This window comes from Nilaparvata lugens, chromosome 11, assembly GCF_014356525.2.
Source record: "Nilaparvata lugens isolate BPH chromosome 11, ASM1435652v1, whole genome shotgun sequence".
Classification (NCBI taxonomy): Eukaryota; Metazoa; Arthropoda; class Insecta; order Hemiptera; family Delphacidae; genus Nilaparvata; species Nilaparvata lugens.
In genome coordinates this window covers 18,381,520-18,399,444 of record NC_052514.1, presented here as the reverse complement: position 1 = coordinate 18,399,444, position 17,925 = coordinate 18,381,520, and the positions used below count along the sequence as shown (strand labels likewise).

General features: G+C 32.5%; 1 protein-coding gene and 1 long non-coding RNA gene across 2 annotated transcripts in view; both read left to right on the top strand.

Moving 5' to 3' along the window:
• Window positions 1–6,779, top strand: part of LOC111053152 (bifunctional 3'-phosphoadenosine 5'-phosphosulfate synthase) — a 65,406-nt gene extending 58,627 nt beyond the window's left edge. Inside the window, exons 10-11 of the mRNA XM_039438210.1 lie at window positions 259–465; window positions 6,474–6,779. Of these exons, the coding sequence (XP_039294144.1) occupies window positions 259–465; window positions 6,474–6,779 (513 nt within the window). The remainder of the gene's footprint in view (window positions 1–258; window positions 466–6,473) is intronic.
• A 5,564-nt stretch (window positions 6,780–12,343) lies between these two features.
• LOC120353571 lies at window positions 12,344–16,988 on the top strand. The gene is made up of 2 exons (XR_005572476.1): window positions 12,344–14,300; window positions 14,388–16,988. It is a non-coding gene; the product is annotated as an uncharacterized LOC120353571 (long non-coding RNA).
• The last annotated feature ends 937 nt before the right edge of the window (window positions 16,989–17,925 follow it).

The window sequence follows — 17,925 nt, the reverse complement described above, 5'->3', positions numbered from 1 at the left end:
GATACATTGACTTTTTGGCGGTAGGAAGTTCGCTGGGCAAGCTAGTATTTTATATATTTCTTTCATAAAAGGACACAATTATTCTCTTTTCATTTATATTTCATTTGTTTTTCACAAGATAATAGTCTTAATTACAGTATATGCTATTTGGTTTATCGTGACCTGACACACGTTTCATCGCATTATTTTTTTATATGTTTTCAATTTTACTTCTTATTATTTTTTAGTTAATATTTATCTGTTTGATTGTATTTGTAGGACACGAAGCGCAAGCTACTAGAGCGTGGCTACAAGAAGCCGGTGCTTCTGCTTCACCCACTGGGCGGCTGGACCAAGGATGACGATGTGCCCCTCCCCACCCGCATTGCCCAACACCAGGCTGTGCTACAGGACAATGTGCTCGACCCCCACTCCACCCTGCTCGCCATATTCCCATCGCCCATGCAGTATGCCGGCCCCACCGAGGTAACACTAACACCCATTCATAGATAAAATAATCAAATCAGTTATGTTGCTTCACAAATACAGAATCGAATCCATCATTTTGAATAACTCCGTACTTCAAATTAATAACTATACGTTATTAAATTGTATATTGGAGTGTGAAACTGAAAAATGTTGAAGTGACACATAGTCTAGCTACATTTTAATGAATGAATTAATTTTATTTGCCCAAAAACAAAATACAAAAAAGCTTTACAAAAAATAAATAAGTATATGTTGCTGCACTCAACTAAAATACATACATAAAAATAAATGAAATGTTATTTTATTCAATTAGAACTAATAACGAAATGATATCCTTATTCATGATGTTTCAAAAAATAATTATTAAATGAAGATAATTTTTTTATGATAAATGAATCTCATTACAATTTTAGACCAAATACTATCAATAAATACGAAGTTTATTATGCCAAATTTACACTAGTTAAGAGACAGTTGATATATTTAAGCAGCAAGTTTATAAATATATTACCTTTATGAGATACCAGTAATGATATAAAAAAATTGGATAATTGCAAACTATTTCACTTCAATAGAAAACCTTATTTAAATTAAAATGTATTGTATCCCTTATAATTTATTCACTTTTCTCTTTTCTTCATTCTCAGAAATGACTCAATGATAAGGATTTTTTTTAAATATTATTATAATATTTTCGATTTGCAACCGTCACTAGCGGGCGAAGTCTATTCTTTTGCTGGTGATGCCATATATAATACGTACATTATAAAGAGATATTTATGATTTTGTATTATTATTTTCTTATTTTTAAGTTAACACTTGTATTTTGTTTAAATTTATTGTTCATCATATTTGATTTGCTCTTTATTTGTGATTGTTTTTTTAAATGGCGAAATAAATTATTTGATTTGATTTGAAAAAAAAAAAATTAATGGACTGCTGTAATTAGAATTGGAACCGTTTTCGGCGTAAGCCTGTGGTATTCTTCTGAAAGTTGTGTTATTCTGAATGATTTAATAAATAAATGAATAAGGGTCTCTTCACAGTTAGATGCGCTATGCTGAAATACATCTTCGGAAGACGTAGCCGTCCTATCTCACAATATTGTAAGCTACGCTACGCTGATCTGGACAGTACTTTAGCATAGCGTAGCTAAATGTGAATTTGATGTATCACATCCTTGATGTATTAAAAGCCTTAATGTAATGTATCGCATCCCTCCACATAGGGAGATCTCAGTTCATCAAGCTCCTATTTTAACAACAATTAGGCCTACTTGAAATACTGAGTGTCAACACCACATAGTGTTAGCAGTCAAATTCAGATTTCTACTGAATTTTTATTTCATCTACTGTGAATATTTAAATTGGAATAAGGGAAATTTTTATTTCATTTACTGTACTGTGAATATTTAAATTGGAATAAGGGAAATTTTTATTCCATCTACTGTGAATATTTAAATTGGAATAAGGAAAATTTTAAGCTTTTAATAGATGAATACAGTAGCAATTCAGAAGTCGTAGAGAGAACATCGTTTTAATTGTTCGTCGTAGTTTAGTGTAGTCAGCAAATTTTTGTGTGAGTGTACAAAAATTTCGTCAGTAGTGATAATTAGGTCAGAGCATTGAACTGTGTACAACGTTAAATACTGTAAATTCGATATGAAATGGGATCGCCAGAAAAACTTTCTCAGTTTCTAGCATCGGAGTTTGAGGAAAGTGAAAATACTAGATGTGAAAGTGATAATCCTCAAAAATCAATGGAGCCCAATAAAGATAATAATTTGGTTAACCAACTTTGGACTCTAAAGGCATCTTTTGAAGATTGGGGCACAAAGCTGTATGATAAGAAAAAAATATGTCAAGCAGACTATAAAGAATTTCTTGTGCTTTGTGAGAATCTTGCAGTAATCGCAGGGAAAACCGAAGTGAGCAGTGAGGGAAACGCGCAAAATACAAAGGTAGATGAAAGACTTAACATGATTGAAAAACAAATTGAGAAGCTTTCATCAAGTCTGATAGTTTCAACTCCAATCAAGAAGCCTAGCTACGCCGAGATGGTCCAACTACCCAAGAAGAAAGAAGAAAAGAAGCCAGGAGAAACAAAGGAGAAATCCAGTGAGCAGAGGAGCCGGCCGGTTCCTAAGGATAAGACTATCCTGATAAAGCCGAAGGAGATCCAGGGAACGGAAAACAGACCAGCGAGAACCTGAAAAAAGTTATTAAAAAAACTATGTCTATCGAGAACTCTTTGAAAGTTAAAAAAGCAATCAATGTGAATGGCGGAGGAGTACTTCTTGTGATGGACTCTAGTGTAGATAAAAATAAAATTTTTAGCGATTCTACGCTACAAGATGCTAATTCGAGGTAAGTGAGCCACCTAAAATTAAACCTAAATTGGTAATATACAATGTCCCTGCCGAGTGGAGTCAAGAAGAAATAGTTAGCGATATTTTCAATAGGAACTTTCAAGATTATATTTCACTTGAGAAATTCAGAAATTCTTTTAAACCAATTTTCAAGATAGGCCCAAAAGATAGGAAGCAGGTTAACTGGGTTGTAGAATGCGCAGCAGATATTAGAAATAAATTAAAAAATATGAGAAGAGTATTTATAGACTGGTCATCAAGCAATGTAAAAGACTTTGTATCAGTAAGTAGGTGTTTCAAATGCAATGGACTTGGCCACATCGGACGTTTCTGTTCCCAGGAACACAACACATGCAGCCACTGTGCAGAGACCAATCATGATATCAAGTCGTGTCCAAATCTAAATAAACAACCAGTATGTATAAACTGTAAAAAACGTAACAATCCAGCTAACCACAAAGTAAGTGACAAAAACTGTCCGGAGTATGAAAAGGCGCTGAGGAAGGTTGTTGAAAAGACCGACTATGGGTATTAAAAAGATTTTTCTCGGTGCCTTGCAACACTTCAGTAAACAGAAAGTTTCTATTGTTACACAAAATATTACCAATAAGAATATATGTGAAACACTAGATACATTTAAAATGTTCAACATGACTGTTAAAACCCCAAAAAGTAGAATCAATCTTGTTTATAATTATGGTGAATATGTGGATTTAGTTATCTCGTTTGCATGTAAAGAAGGAGACAGCATGATGTTATCTAAGGGGCTTTCAAAATTCTTACAATGCTCCAAAATTGATTTTAACGAATGGTTACAACTTCCTAACACTGAGGTAAAATATGTTAAGGCTGTGAAGAGAAAAAATATGAACATATTTGATAATGATATGAAGAAATTTTTATTCAAAACAAACACTTTTTACAGAATGGGGTATAGTCTAGAAGAAGGAGGCAAATATGTTGAATTCCTAGAAGCCGAAAATAAGTTCAAAACCACTGAAAAATACATATTAGTCACTAAAGATACAGAACTTATGCTGGATGGCGAGCACACAAGTCTATCCCACAAGTCAGTTGGATAGAAGGAGTACCTGGCTGTGGAAAATCTACATATATCATAAGAGAACACACGCCAGGAAAAGATCTAGTATTAACTCAAACTAGAGCAAGCATTAAAGATATAAGAGAATCAGTCTCAAGACGTTACACAAAAGAGAACTTATCTATCCAGCTTAAATTAGATTATAGGACAGTAGCATCCTACATAATTAATAATTCGGGCAAAAAATATGAAAAAGTTTACATTGATGAGGGACTAATGATGCATGCGGGATACATCGGATTCATTGCAGAATTGAGTGGAGCAACAGAAATTATAGTAGTAGGTGACTCCAACCAGATACCTTACATAGAAAGATCTCCAGTAGTTACCAAGTGGAACAAAATTTCAGATTTCTGTGAGCCTGAGGAATATATAACAATGACTAAGCGGTGTCCTGTAGATGTCTGTTTTGCCCTTCAATCATTCTACCACGAAATCAGTACAAAAAACCCCCCAAAAAAATCTATACTTCCAACTTTCAAAAACGGGGAAACTCATCAGCTAAAGGAAGATACTCTGATACTGACATTTACGCAAAAAGAGAAACAAATTCTAAGTAATTCAATGAAAAAATATAAGTCTCAAAGAATTAACACAATTCACGAAGCACAGGGGCTCACATCAAAGGATGTAGTATTAGTGAGAATTGACACAAGAGACAATACAATTTATAACAGTGTGCCGCATGCTATTGTTGCAATATCCAGGCATACAGAAAGTTTCAGGTATCTAACAACAGGCTACAATGATGCAGTTCAGGACATAATTGATAGAGTGAAGGACAGGACAGGAGAAGAGCTTTTGTCATGGAATCGAGTAAGGTTGTTGAAAGGAGAAGCTAATACTAACAAAATTGATCATGGCTGATATCGATGAAATCCTTACATCACTGGAAACTGATAACTTCACTCCAGAAATCGATGACTACATTAATTTTGTTCCTTCCATAAATGGAAAAAATGTTGAATTTTTAAATATTTTTTCAACTAATATCCGTAGCCTCCATGCAAATTTCAACCAGCTCATTTGTTGTATAAACAGCTTAAAAACTGATATACATGTAATTGTTCTAACCGAAACTTGGCATACCGAGAACATGCCATTCACTTACAAGATCTCAGGTTTCACCGAAGTAAATAAATGCTCAAAGATGAACAAATGCGACGGTCTGTGCATTTATGTTAGAGATACATGAAATGTTAGGGGTACATGAAATTGCAGAACAGAACTGTTTGCTCATAAAAAATTGGTTGGACAGAAACACCCTGAGCCTGAACATTGAAAAAACCAATTACATCACCTTCGCATTCAATACAACTGGTAAACCTGATGAGAATTTAAATCTGAAACTCCACTCAAACTGCAACAATAACTGCACCTGCCCTACTATAAAAAGAGTCAAAAGTACCAAATATCTAGGTGTCCAAATAGATGAAAATTTGAAGTGGGACATACACATAAAATTTATTTGCAGAAGAATGAGATATCTATCCTATAAATTCTACGAAGCAAAAAAAATTCTGAACTCAAAACATCTAAAAATGGTTTACTTTGCACTGGTCCAGTCCATAATTCAGTATGGTATATCCGTATGGGGGGGCTGTTATAATTCTCACTTAGAAGAGCTTTTCATAATTCAAAAATCAATAATCAAAACAATTTTAAATAAACCCAGACTTTACCCAACCGACTTGACTTTCAAAGAGTTCAATGTGTTAACAGTTAGGCAGTTGTACGTAATAAATGTAGCGAAATATATAATCAAACATAAAGCTAATTTTCCTTGCACAAATAACACAATCAATAACCTGTACAATCTGAGACCCTCCTCAAATAAGTATCTTATGTACAATACAAACATTGAAACCATCAGAAGACAACTTATATATTTAAGCACTAAATTGATAAATAAAATTCCTGAAGAATATATCTGCTGCGCAAAATTGACTAAAAAAATAAAACATGATATTAGTATTTGGATTAAAATGAACTATTTTTTCTACCTGTAAATTAAACAAAGTAAAAGAGGAACTTGGTGTTTTTGTGTGCTCACTTACCAATCTAGTGTGGACCTTTTTATTTATTTTTCTTTATTAAATTAACTATCCTATCATCCCACCTCACCTTTTTTCCAAATCCTTTATTTTCCCTCTCAAGGATTGAAAGCCTTCCTAGTACATGGGTAACCATAGTTGGAAGAGCTTCAATCCCACCCCTTTACACCAAATTCTGAATTAGCATCTTGTACGGACATTTTTGTTTTTTTTTTGTACTAATTTTGCTAATTGTTTATTCTTGTTGTAATTTAATATTACTTGTATTTTATGTATGTGTGTAAAGGAAAATAAATTGAAATTGAAATTGAATAGACAACTAAGAAAGAACTTTGATAATAAATACACGTTTTTTAATATATTCTGAATGACATTGTTGTAATGAGTACAATTACAAGACGAATAATAAATTTGGACAAGTATGGAAATAAAACTGTGTTTTTGAATTATGCTGTAATGAGTTGGTGTGTGTTTTGTTTAGGTGCAATGGCACGCGAAGGCCCGCATGGTTGCGGGAGCCAACTTCTACATAGTGGGCCGCGACCCGGCCGGCCTGCCGCACCCTGACGCGGCACTCAAGTGCGACCTGTACGACGCGACGCACGGCGCACGCGTACTGGCAGCCGCGCCTGGCCTCAACCGCCTCGAGATCATCCCCTTCCGTGTCGCCGCCTACGACAAGGTCAAGGCCCGCATGGACTTCTTCGACCCCGCACGCAAGGACGACTTCGAGTTCATATCGGGCACCAAGATGAGAGGTCAGTCAGAAAAAAAATCATTTTTATGAAAAATAAATACAGAAAAGTGAAAAAAGAACAGAATAGGATGGAATTTACTTTTTCATTTGTTGACGTGGCGTAGTTTGAACAGTAATGTCTAATATACCACTTAACCACGAAACACATAATAAAGTTAGTAGCGATTATAGAGAAGTATGAATGATTTGAAATAATTATCACAGACTTATTTTCCAACTAAATTTCTTATTCCTGAAGTTCATCTTTAAATGTGTAGCTTAGATGTTGCCAGTACACAAGATTCAAGATATCTTAATTGCAGAAAACATTTGTAAAAATGCGTAAGCATCGTCATAAATCAAACATGATACATACAAAGCATTTACATTCAAAGAAATAAAAATCCAAATACAAGCATACAAACAGCAAACAAAATACCCTCAAATTAGAAACTCCTCTTTCCTATATGGTCATATTTCTATTAAAACCTTTTTTATGGCTCTCTTAAAATCACCCACTTCTAGCACCTTTAAATGTGCAGGAAGCTTATTACCGTATAAACTCTTATACCAAACTCCTTGGAGCAGTTAAATGTATTATTATAATTGCTCTGGTTCACTCTAAGAAATTCAGAATTTCTAGTGTAATGGTTGTGAACGTTGCTATTTACATAAATACTTGCTAAATTAATTTTTACATACATAAGACACTTAAGAATGTAAATAGCTAGTAACTTACTCATCTGAAGCATTTCACGTGTTCACACAAGTCAACATAAAAAAAACCATGTATAGCCTACTTGAAGGCTTGTGTGGAACTGTAGCTCAATGAATTTGAGTATTTCCACTTGCCGCGTCTAATAAACTCTTTAGAACGTTCACAGGAGTGTATAGATCAGAAAGGTTGCATTTATTTAATCATTCAGAATCACACAGCTTACAGAAAAGCACTTAAGAATGTAAATAGCTAGTAACTTACTCGTCTGAAGCATTTCACGTGTTCACACAAGTCAACATAAAAAAAACCATGTATAGCCTACTTGAAGGCTTGTGTGGAACTGTAGCTCAATGAATTTGAGTATTTCCACTTGCCGCGTCAAATAAACTCTTTAGAACGTTTACAGGAGTGTATAGATCAGAAAGGTTGCATTTATTTAATAATTCAGAATTACACAGCTTACAGAAGAGTACCACAGGCTTACGCCCAAAACGGTTCCAATTCTAATTTATACAACAGTCCAAATGTAGCTAGGTTATGTGTCATTTCAACATTCTTCAGTTACAAACTCAATTTACAATTCAAAACACACAAAAATAATTATTAAACTAAAAATTCTAAATTGAATTAAATCAATTACAAATATTCAGAAAATTCCAAACTTTGAAGACAAATTTAATTTAGGATTTTTCAAACGTATGCTTAGAAGTGGCAACATTCCAGCTTATATAAATAGGTTATTCATGTTTGGTTTATGAATAATCCTGTGACAGTTATTTTCAATTATTCAAACTTCATTGTCCAACCCTGTACAATAGACTTGAAAATATTATAATGTTTGATTTATTTTATAGGGAAATTTGATAGTCTTTTGGTTGAAATATCCTATAGTGAGGTCCACGTTATAATAGCAGTGGAGAAAGATAGCAGAACAACGTTGCCGAACCTGTGTCTTGTCAATGCCTTCTATAAACGGTAGTTGATACAGGTTTATTGGTGTGGTATTAACTGTTCATTCTCGTTTAAAAAATCAATTATATTTTATTAAGGAAGAAATTATATTTTTAAATAATTTCACAATGATTAATTATGATAATTATGATAATTTCACAATTAAGATGAAATATTAATTATTAATTCTATATTGTTAAAAGACGATCTGGCAACAGAGCAAAGCGAGAAAGAGACAGCGCTATTCGCTTTGTTGAATGATAGACAAGGATAGCAATACCATTGCTAATCACCAGCGGGCAAAGAGTTTCTTTTTGCTGGCGATGCCTAGATTTTATATTTTATTTTATTCAAGTATATGTATGAATAATTGAAGGGGTCGGGTGAAAAAAGTGCCAAGCATCATTTTCGGCTGAATTGAACTAGCAGTGCTATCTGGTAGTAGACTAAATGAACTACAAGCAGCACTGATCAGATTGCAATTATTGCCACTAGATAGCTCTAAATTTACATTGCATTCTATTTCCTCAACTGTTTGTTTAATGTTGTTTGGGAAAGAAAGTGCCAAGCATCATATACAAAATGGAGAGGAAGAGGAAATGTGTCAGAAATCTGAAGGATTATTATGAAAACGTAGATGATTTGTATGCAGAACTAGACAATACTGATAGTGATCCTGACTTTTCTCCCAATGATGAGGAAAATGGCGTTTCAGGTTTTAAGGTGAGTGTTGCTTAGCATTATTTAACCCTAACCTAGAACTATGAACATTGTAGGTTAGCATCGTGTGTTATAAGTGCATGCATATCAGTTTAATATTACTTTAAAACACAACTTAATTATTAAACAGTTATTTCACACCAGAATAAAGTGTAACCATGTTAAAAAACCGTTTCTGGTAGAGATAAATCGATAAATCATTTTTGATGGTTAGCACTTTGTTTCCCCAAAAATATTTGAAATGTTGGTTGGCATTTTATTACCCCTAAAATTTTGCGATTTTTTAATAAGAAAAACAACAAAAGTTCGGCACTCACCATTTTAACAATATTCAAACTTGGACTCTTCAGAAACACTCACATACGCTTTAATAAACTCACTATACTTGAACTCACACGCACAAATAATTTCCTGATTCTACTCCTACTAACTCTATAAAATTTGGTTTCCTATTCAACTAGATAGAATTACTGATAACTGAAAACTTAACAATTTGTCCCTCTGAATGGGAAATGGCCCATTCAGAGGACCGAGGCTCGCACACCGTTACATGTTTTCCCAGTTACGTCTCAATACCAACTGTGGCCTTTTCACTGAAAATTATTCCCCCTCCACGAGCGTTGAGCACAACTTCCAGTGGAAAAGCCAAAGCTGCAAAAAGGTCAATGCTCGTACAATTTTCAAATACAGTGGCTTTTTCGACATGAAATTGAAACTGCACTTGGAAAATGCACGAAAATTGCTTTAATTTTGACAACTAAGCAACAAGTTAGCAAATTCAAACAAGACAGAGTCAATTCTCACACTAAAAACGCAGGGTTCAACAAACAGTAAAATCAAAGTTCATTTCAGTTCAAAAACCTGAAAAATAATATAAGATACACAAAAACAACTACAATACTACCCTCTCAATATCACACTATTACACTAGGTTATGTGTCATTTCAACATTCTTCAGTTACAAACTCAATTTTCATTCAAAACACACAAAATAATTTTTAACTAAAATTCTTAATTGAATTAAATCAATTACAAATATCAGAAATTCCAAACTTTGAAGACAAATTTAATTTAGGATTTTTCAAACGTATGCTTAGAAGTGGCAACATTCCAGCTACTACACAGTCATTATTATGATATAATTCATGTTTGGTTTATGAATAATCCTGTGACAGTTATTTTCAATTATTCATACTTCATTGTCCAACCCTGTACAATAGACTTGAAAATATTATAATGTTTGATTTATTTTATAGGGAAATTTGATAGTCTTCTGGTTGAAATATCCTATAGTGAGTTCCACGTTATTATAGCAGTGGAGAAAGATAGCAGAACAACGTTGCCGAACCTGTGTCTTGTCAATGCCTTCTATAAACGGTAGTTGATACAGGTTTATTGGTGTGATATTAACTGTTCATTCTCGTTTAAAAAAATCAATTATATTTTACTAAGGAAGAAATTATATTTTTAAATAATTTCACAATGATTAATCATGATATTTTCATAATTAAGATGAAATATTAATTATTAATTCTATATTGTTAAAAGACGATCTGGCAACAGAGCAAAGCGAGAAAGAGACAGCGCTATTCGCTTTGTTGAATGATAGACAAGGATATACTAAATAATACCATTGCTAATCACCAGCGGGCAAAGAGTTTCTTTTTGCTGGCTATGCCTAGATTTTATATTTTATTTTATTCAAGTATATGTATGAATAATTATGTTTATTTATTTATTTATATTTTTAATGATATGTCATATTTTAGAGAGTTTGTAATATGTCTTGAATATTCTAAATTGGCAATTAAAATACTGCCATTATAACGTGGACCTCTCACTATAGTGCCCATTTTTGAAAGAAAAACAGACGTTTTAAAGTATGATTCAGAATGCAAGGCTTATGTGTAAACAATTATTTGTTGGTAGTTAGGTATACTCTGGATAATCTGAATAACTTGAACGATGTAGCACTGATTGAGGTGTTTTTCTGTTGTACAAATGGATTTTAACATGTTTTTCAATACATATGTGGCCTACTATCCAAATTATTAATCTAATTCACAAATGGAGGTGATTATATATACCAATTCACTATTATGCACTTTCACTTGATACACTTCAGCAGATTAACTTAGAATCTGGCCCCTAGTTGCGGCGACATTTTGAACTCTTCCCCACTGTCGGTCTTTGTTTAGAGTGAGTTTCTAACTCCCTCACTCTATACGGTATTTTGCCCGGCGCCAATCAATTACTATGAATTGATAAAATTAATTACTTTACTGTAACTTCACTCACTGTGTGGATACTTGTATTTCACTCACTGAACTAATAATAGTATTGAAGAAAAAGATAAAGATAGATAGATCAGGGTCGTGTGTAAGGGAATGTATAAAGTGAAAGGCAAAACAAAGGTTAATTATGAATTTATTATTGAACTTTAAATTTATATGAATTTATAAAAAATTGATCAAAAATATAGTAATGATTAGATATAAATACAAGATGATTAAGTTTTTTGAAAGTACCACAGTTCAAGTTTAATTTTAAACAACAAAATTTAACAAACAGTTCTCATTACTTTTATCAGGTTACTTGAACAATAAGATATAAAATCAAAGTATTGAACAACTCTAGTAAAAAAATATGATTATAGTCAAAAATAAGAGAATTGATAAAGTTTGAAGAATGAATATGATTAGGGGAGCCTTGCTTTAAGAAACTATTATTTGTGCTTAGAAGAAAATTTCAACTGTAAGCTTCAAGAAGTTAATTAAAACTGTATCTATAGATATGAATTTAAAGAGAAGTAATAATTAAGTTTGCTCTTTATTATAATGCTATGGAATTTGATAGACTATAGTTATTTGGGCTTTTTAGGGTGGGGTGGTGTGGATTTTAAATGAGAAAAATTGAAAATTCTAAATACAATCTTTACCTGGCTCAGTCAATTCCCTATAGGATAATTGAAGTCTGAAACCAAAAACTCACTCCTACACTGAACACAGCAACTCACTGCAACTCAACTGCCACTAACTGCCACTCAAATGCCACTAACTTGCAAGGCATGGTCTGCCTGCATATATACTAGCACCACGATTTTCCACCCCTCATCACCCTTCGCCCTCTAGCTCCGCCTACCCTCAAACTCTTCAGCTAATATTCTGCTAACAAACTGGATTCAAATATCAATTTAAATTCACTATAATGTTTATTATGTTATATCATTTTAAAATTTAGTTCCTCTTCCATTGATTAATAATGAAGTTCCGTTCCTGTTATTCTAAGAAATTCTCATTTCATCCAATTCAGGCACTATTCAATTGGAAATATAGGATGAGATTCCAGAGATAAGACTTTCTTCTGAATTCCTTCAGAGAGGATGTGCCAACAAGCTTACACAAACCTCCATTGATAATCATACAATAATCCATCAGAAATACTTTGTTTAATAAGACACTGCTATCGAGCATCCACCATTATTGTCTTTTTTAAAATATATTTTTTTATGATTATGACCAGCGAAACAATACTTGCATATCTTATTTTAACTTGGATTGTACAATCGGAAGTGGCACATTTATTCAGAAGAATGCTTTTGGAAGCCGCACCCTATACGATCTATCTGAAGTGGACTATGCAATTGCCACATTTATGATGAGATTAATTCAATACGGTATAAGTGAAAAATAAGAAATACAGAAAATGTATTTCCTTCAAAAAGGAGGTAAGAAATCGAAGAAATACATTAAATTATAATATCTATACAATTTGAAAAATAGATAACATGATACAGTGTGATCAAAAGTCGTGAATTTTATTTTATGACAGAATAAATTCGATTACATCGAACTTTAAAGTGTGAGAATAAATTGATCATACAGTGGGATTCACATAACAATCATTTCCTCTATCTAATTACAATAGATAATAGTGGAAATATTATCCATGAGCTTAGTATGAACTGACTAATAAATCGAAACATTCATCAAATTATATCATTCTAATAGGATGACGCCTGGGTGTTTTCAGCTAAGCTCTAATATTCTCTTGAATAGTAAAAGGTTTATTGAAATATGTGTCTTGGCTGCTCACAATATTTTGACGTTGTACTGCAATTTAAAAGCGAATTGAAATATGTATGAATGATATGCATACGCATACGCGTAATAAAATTATTATAAACTACACACTTCAGTATTCAGTCTCTTAATTTTATTTTTCCAGGTAGCTACTTCATTATCTAAACCTCTATAATGAATATTGTTCCCTCAGCTTACTAATTTCAAACAGTGTAATTTAAAGTTACATTACCAGAGAGATCAAAATTATTACAAATTACAATGTGAGTAATTAATATAGTTTAAACCATGTTAATATTAAGTGCAATAGTATTTCAAGAATGATGTGCAATAGATCAATTTCGAGTGAGTGTGTGCTTACAGTTTTAACATGGAAAATTAATTTAAAATTTATGTTCGAATATTGTAATTAACAGGACCTGACTGTATTATGTACACGAAATAATTATTTCTATCTCAAGTGCAGAGCCTGTACTACTGTTTGAAGAATAATTTATTATTTTATTGTATTTGTAGCATAATATGTTGTATGAAGTGTACTATGAAATAATATTCACAGATGTGCCATGTCTATACTCATAGATTTAACATCTATTCCTGGAATGAATTAACAGTAATTGCGGGTGTATTTCGATTAGCCCAGGTGTTCGATTAGCCCAGGTGTTCGATTATCCCAGGTGCTCGATTAGTCCAGGTGTTCGATTACCCCAGGTCGGACTTTCCCGATTAGACCAGAACCTGGTATAATCGAACTACTGGGTTAATCGAAGTATTCTGTCTCGATTAGCTCAGTAGTTCGATTATACCAGGTCATTTAAACGATACCTGGTCCAATCGAGACACAGGACCTGGTTTAATCGAGACAGGACCTGGTATAATCGAGACGTGGGCTAAACGAGACGGAATGTTTCGATTAGCCCATTATAGTTCGATTATACCAGGTGTCATATATGCTGTAATGGCAGAAGCACGAGCTGTTATACACACATTTGACTATACAAAATTCTAGAACCTGGTGTAATCGCACACCTCGACTAATCGGAATATAAGTCGGGAGCGCATGTCCCGATTAGACCAGGTCATGTGTCTCGATTGGACCAGGTTTCGTTCATACCACCTGGTACAATCGAACTACTGGGTTGATCGAATCATTCCGTTTCGTTCAACCCAGTAGTTCGATTGTACCAGGTTTTGGAGCTTCATTGTAGAATAGGACCTGGTAAAATCGAACACCTGGTCTAATCGAGACACTCCCGTAATTGCTATTGAAATAAACTTGTTGAATAATAATCTGTTAATAAAAATCGAAGTCAATTTCTAATTCCTTGTCATAAAGCAAGGGATATTAAATCACAATTTGTTATGAAGTAATATATTATTCTTGATTTTTTCTCACAATGTGAACAATTATGAATTTACTTGTTTAATAATATCATTCTGTTAGTTATCATTGATGATCCATTTTTTGAATTATTTGTTCAATTAATAACCTTAAAAATTTATTGCACAAAATTAATTTTTAGATCAAGTCACAAAATTATTTTAAATAATCTCCATTCCATAAGTATGATTTTATGAGAATATCTTTGTATATGTTTGAACATTCCCAATGTTTTTATGATTAGGCTATAAGCTTGTACCATTTTCATCCAGAAAGTGTCAAGATTAATTATTTCTCTTGAATAGAATAATAATTTTTAGTGACCTACTATCTATTATTTTAAGTCGTAGCTCTAGTATTTTGTAATTAGAGAGTATCTTTCAACACACACACAAATATTTTTAAAATAATTCTTTTGAATTTATTCATTTATTAATTGAATATTGTGTACTTCTATAAAGAATCAAGTTCAGCATCATTCATAAAAAATATTTTTCATGAAATCTTTTCATATTTCACAAACTAGATTTATCGAATGAATTCAATGTTTTTTAGTAAACCCAGACTACAATTAAATGCCAGAAGTCATGAAATTTAAAATAATCTTATCATTTATATAAAAGTTTTCTCTATTTTTCATTTATTTGAACCATTTTTCTTCTACTCTTCAATTTATTATATTATGGAGAATATTAATATCTTGTTGAAAGAGATTATAGCCTATCAACCTTATTTGAAAATACAATTTAATGCTTAAATTGGTGCTATTATGAAAAATCAAAATACTTTAATGTTACTATCAAGCCTCATTTTTGTTATCGAATTCTTCGATCATAAAAGAGTAATTTTCTATCTTTTGCACTATTAATGTAATTCTATGATTTTTCAATGTAGGTTCTCATTGCAAAGTTATTGTTGCTCGTATAATTTATTAATATATTTAATAATATTTATCATTAATTTCATAGTAGGCCCTATTCATGCTTTTTATGTATTTTATTTGTATTTAAATTACATATCCATAATTTTATTGCATTAGCTCGTATATGAATGTATAGTGTAATGGTATATTCTTTAATGAATACTAAAAAATATCAGTGTAATACCTTATTGCACTCTAATTCTTGTGAATATTGACTAGCCTATTATTGGTCAAATTTTCGTTCATCTTGAATTCCAATATCATTTGAATAATAGTAATTCGTTCAAAAGCGTGAAATGTAAAAGTAGAATAATTGATTCTTCTTGTTGAGAAAGGCTAGCGTAAACATAATTTGTCATGGAATCTATAAAATTAATGACAATTTTTTCATAAAAATAAGCTTATGAATACAGTTTCTTATTATATGTTTATTGTTTTTGTTTATTGTTAATTTTATTTATCTGTTTTATTCTACAATATCTATATAATAGATAATATTATCTTATTTCCATATTTTAGCACCATATTTATATCTGTCATCAGATTATTTGAATTTACAATAGAAACTAGAGCAATGAAAAGATAATATTAAAATGAGGGTTTCAACATTTCGTCTTCAGTTACATACCGGTAAAAAATATACAATATTTTATTGTATACATTATTTTTTGTAATTGACCTTCATATTTTTTCAATGCATTATTGCTCAATGAACATCACATTAATGTTTTATTAATATACTTGTTGCCAGCTTCCGTGCAGATAAACAACTCATGTTCTGTATATTAGTATATACAGTATTATATTACATATTGTATTACAATATGTATAACATATAATATGTTATTGTAATTAAATTAATTTTTTAAGAATTACAATCAACTTGACGTTCAATATAAATTTGAGTCTGAATGATTCAGTCATGAAGCTGTCATTATTTGGAGTTGATTGCATTATAGAAAGATTATTTGGTTTCATTGAACTGTCAGATGGACCTCCAATGAATAAATTAATAGCATAGAGAAACGATAGCATAAGTAGATATCCCATGGTATAGGGCGTTTATGTCGCAACTTTTACTGTTATCCCAAACCGATAGTTCACGTAGTTCTTTCCTATGCAGCTGTGTGACGCTGGTAGTCTCTCATATTGTCCCGTTCATACACTCTCACCCCAACAAAATAGTAAAAATTGACAATAATTCACATAATCGGCTTGAGATAACAGTAAAAGTTGCGACATAAATTTCCTATACCATGGGATATCTACTTACGCTATTGTTTCTCTATGTTAATAGCCTACTGAGATGACAACTCAGCGCCTGTAATTGTGATTGACTATTTCAACGGAATGGTTTTTTCACTTCCACCTCTAGCTAAAGTCCACCATAAACTATATTTGTGGAATAATTTCATTCACGAATCAATTGTGTTTGTAATTCATGTAGAAGCATAATATATATAATAAAATGATATTTTTCATCCAATATTGAGTATAAGTTATTTAAACCATAACAAACCATTAATCATAAGTCAATTTAACCATGAATTAAGTCTCATTAATCCATTGGTAAGTGATAAAAGAGTAGAAAATGGAAAGTACGATTGATTGAATAAAATGATTAATAAATTTGAGTTTGTGGGCTAAGCCACGATTGGTTTTCGACATTAAACATTGGTGTTCCTTTTCAAATCCATCTCCCTGAAAAAACCTGGACTAAGGGTCGAAACTTAGTGGTGTGGCGAAGGTGGCTGAGAAGGTTGAAAATTATATAATTATGTACAGCATTAAAATGAAAACTTGCCAGTCAGTGTGGTGCAAGTTCCGCCTGCTACTGCTCTGCCTAGTCGAGGGTTCGAATCCTGCCGGTAGGCACCGACAAAAAGAATATTCGGGCATCGTCCACACTTGAAAAAGCAAGGCTTTTACGCCTTTTTATCTTTTAAACGATTCGACACATCGATGTGCGGTTTTCGCAATTCATTTATTTCCTTTTAAATTGTGTATTGAAATAATGTGTCTTAAGACGACCTGCTCCCCATTTGAAAAAATGGACGAACAACTGTGATTCAAAAAGTAGTTTCAAATTAATTTAAGTAAGATAGGCCTACCCAATCAAAACTACCGTCACGATTCGATTCAGTGGTCGCGCTGATATCGCACTTGAATAAGTTGATTATCATGCGCCTGGTATTCCCGTTAGAAGGATGACCGGTTGAGGCAACCCCTCTGATATGATTCATGGGTTGTAAAATTGCTTCCCGGTGGTTCGGAACCCACATAAAACAGTAGGTCCACTCATCTCTCATTATCATCCGCCTCATTACCCACGCAAAAGCCTAGAGCTCATGTGGCATCACCATCAGCCAAAAAAGTTGACCTTGTGTGAGAAAGCCGTTTTCTTAATTTTCACCAACTTTTTA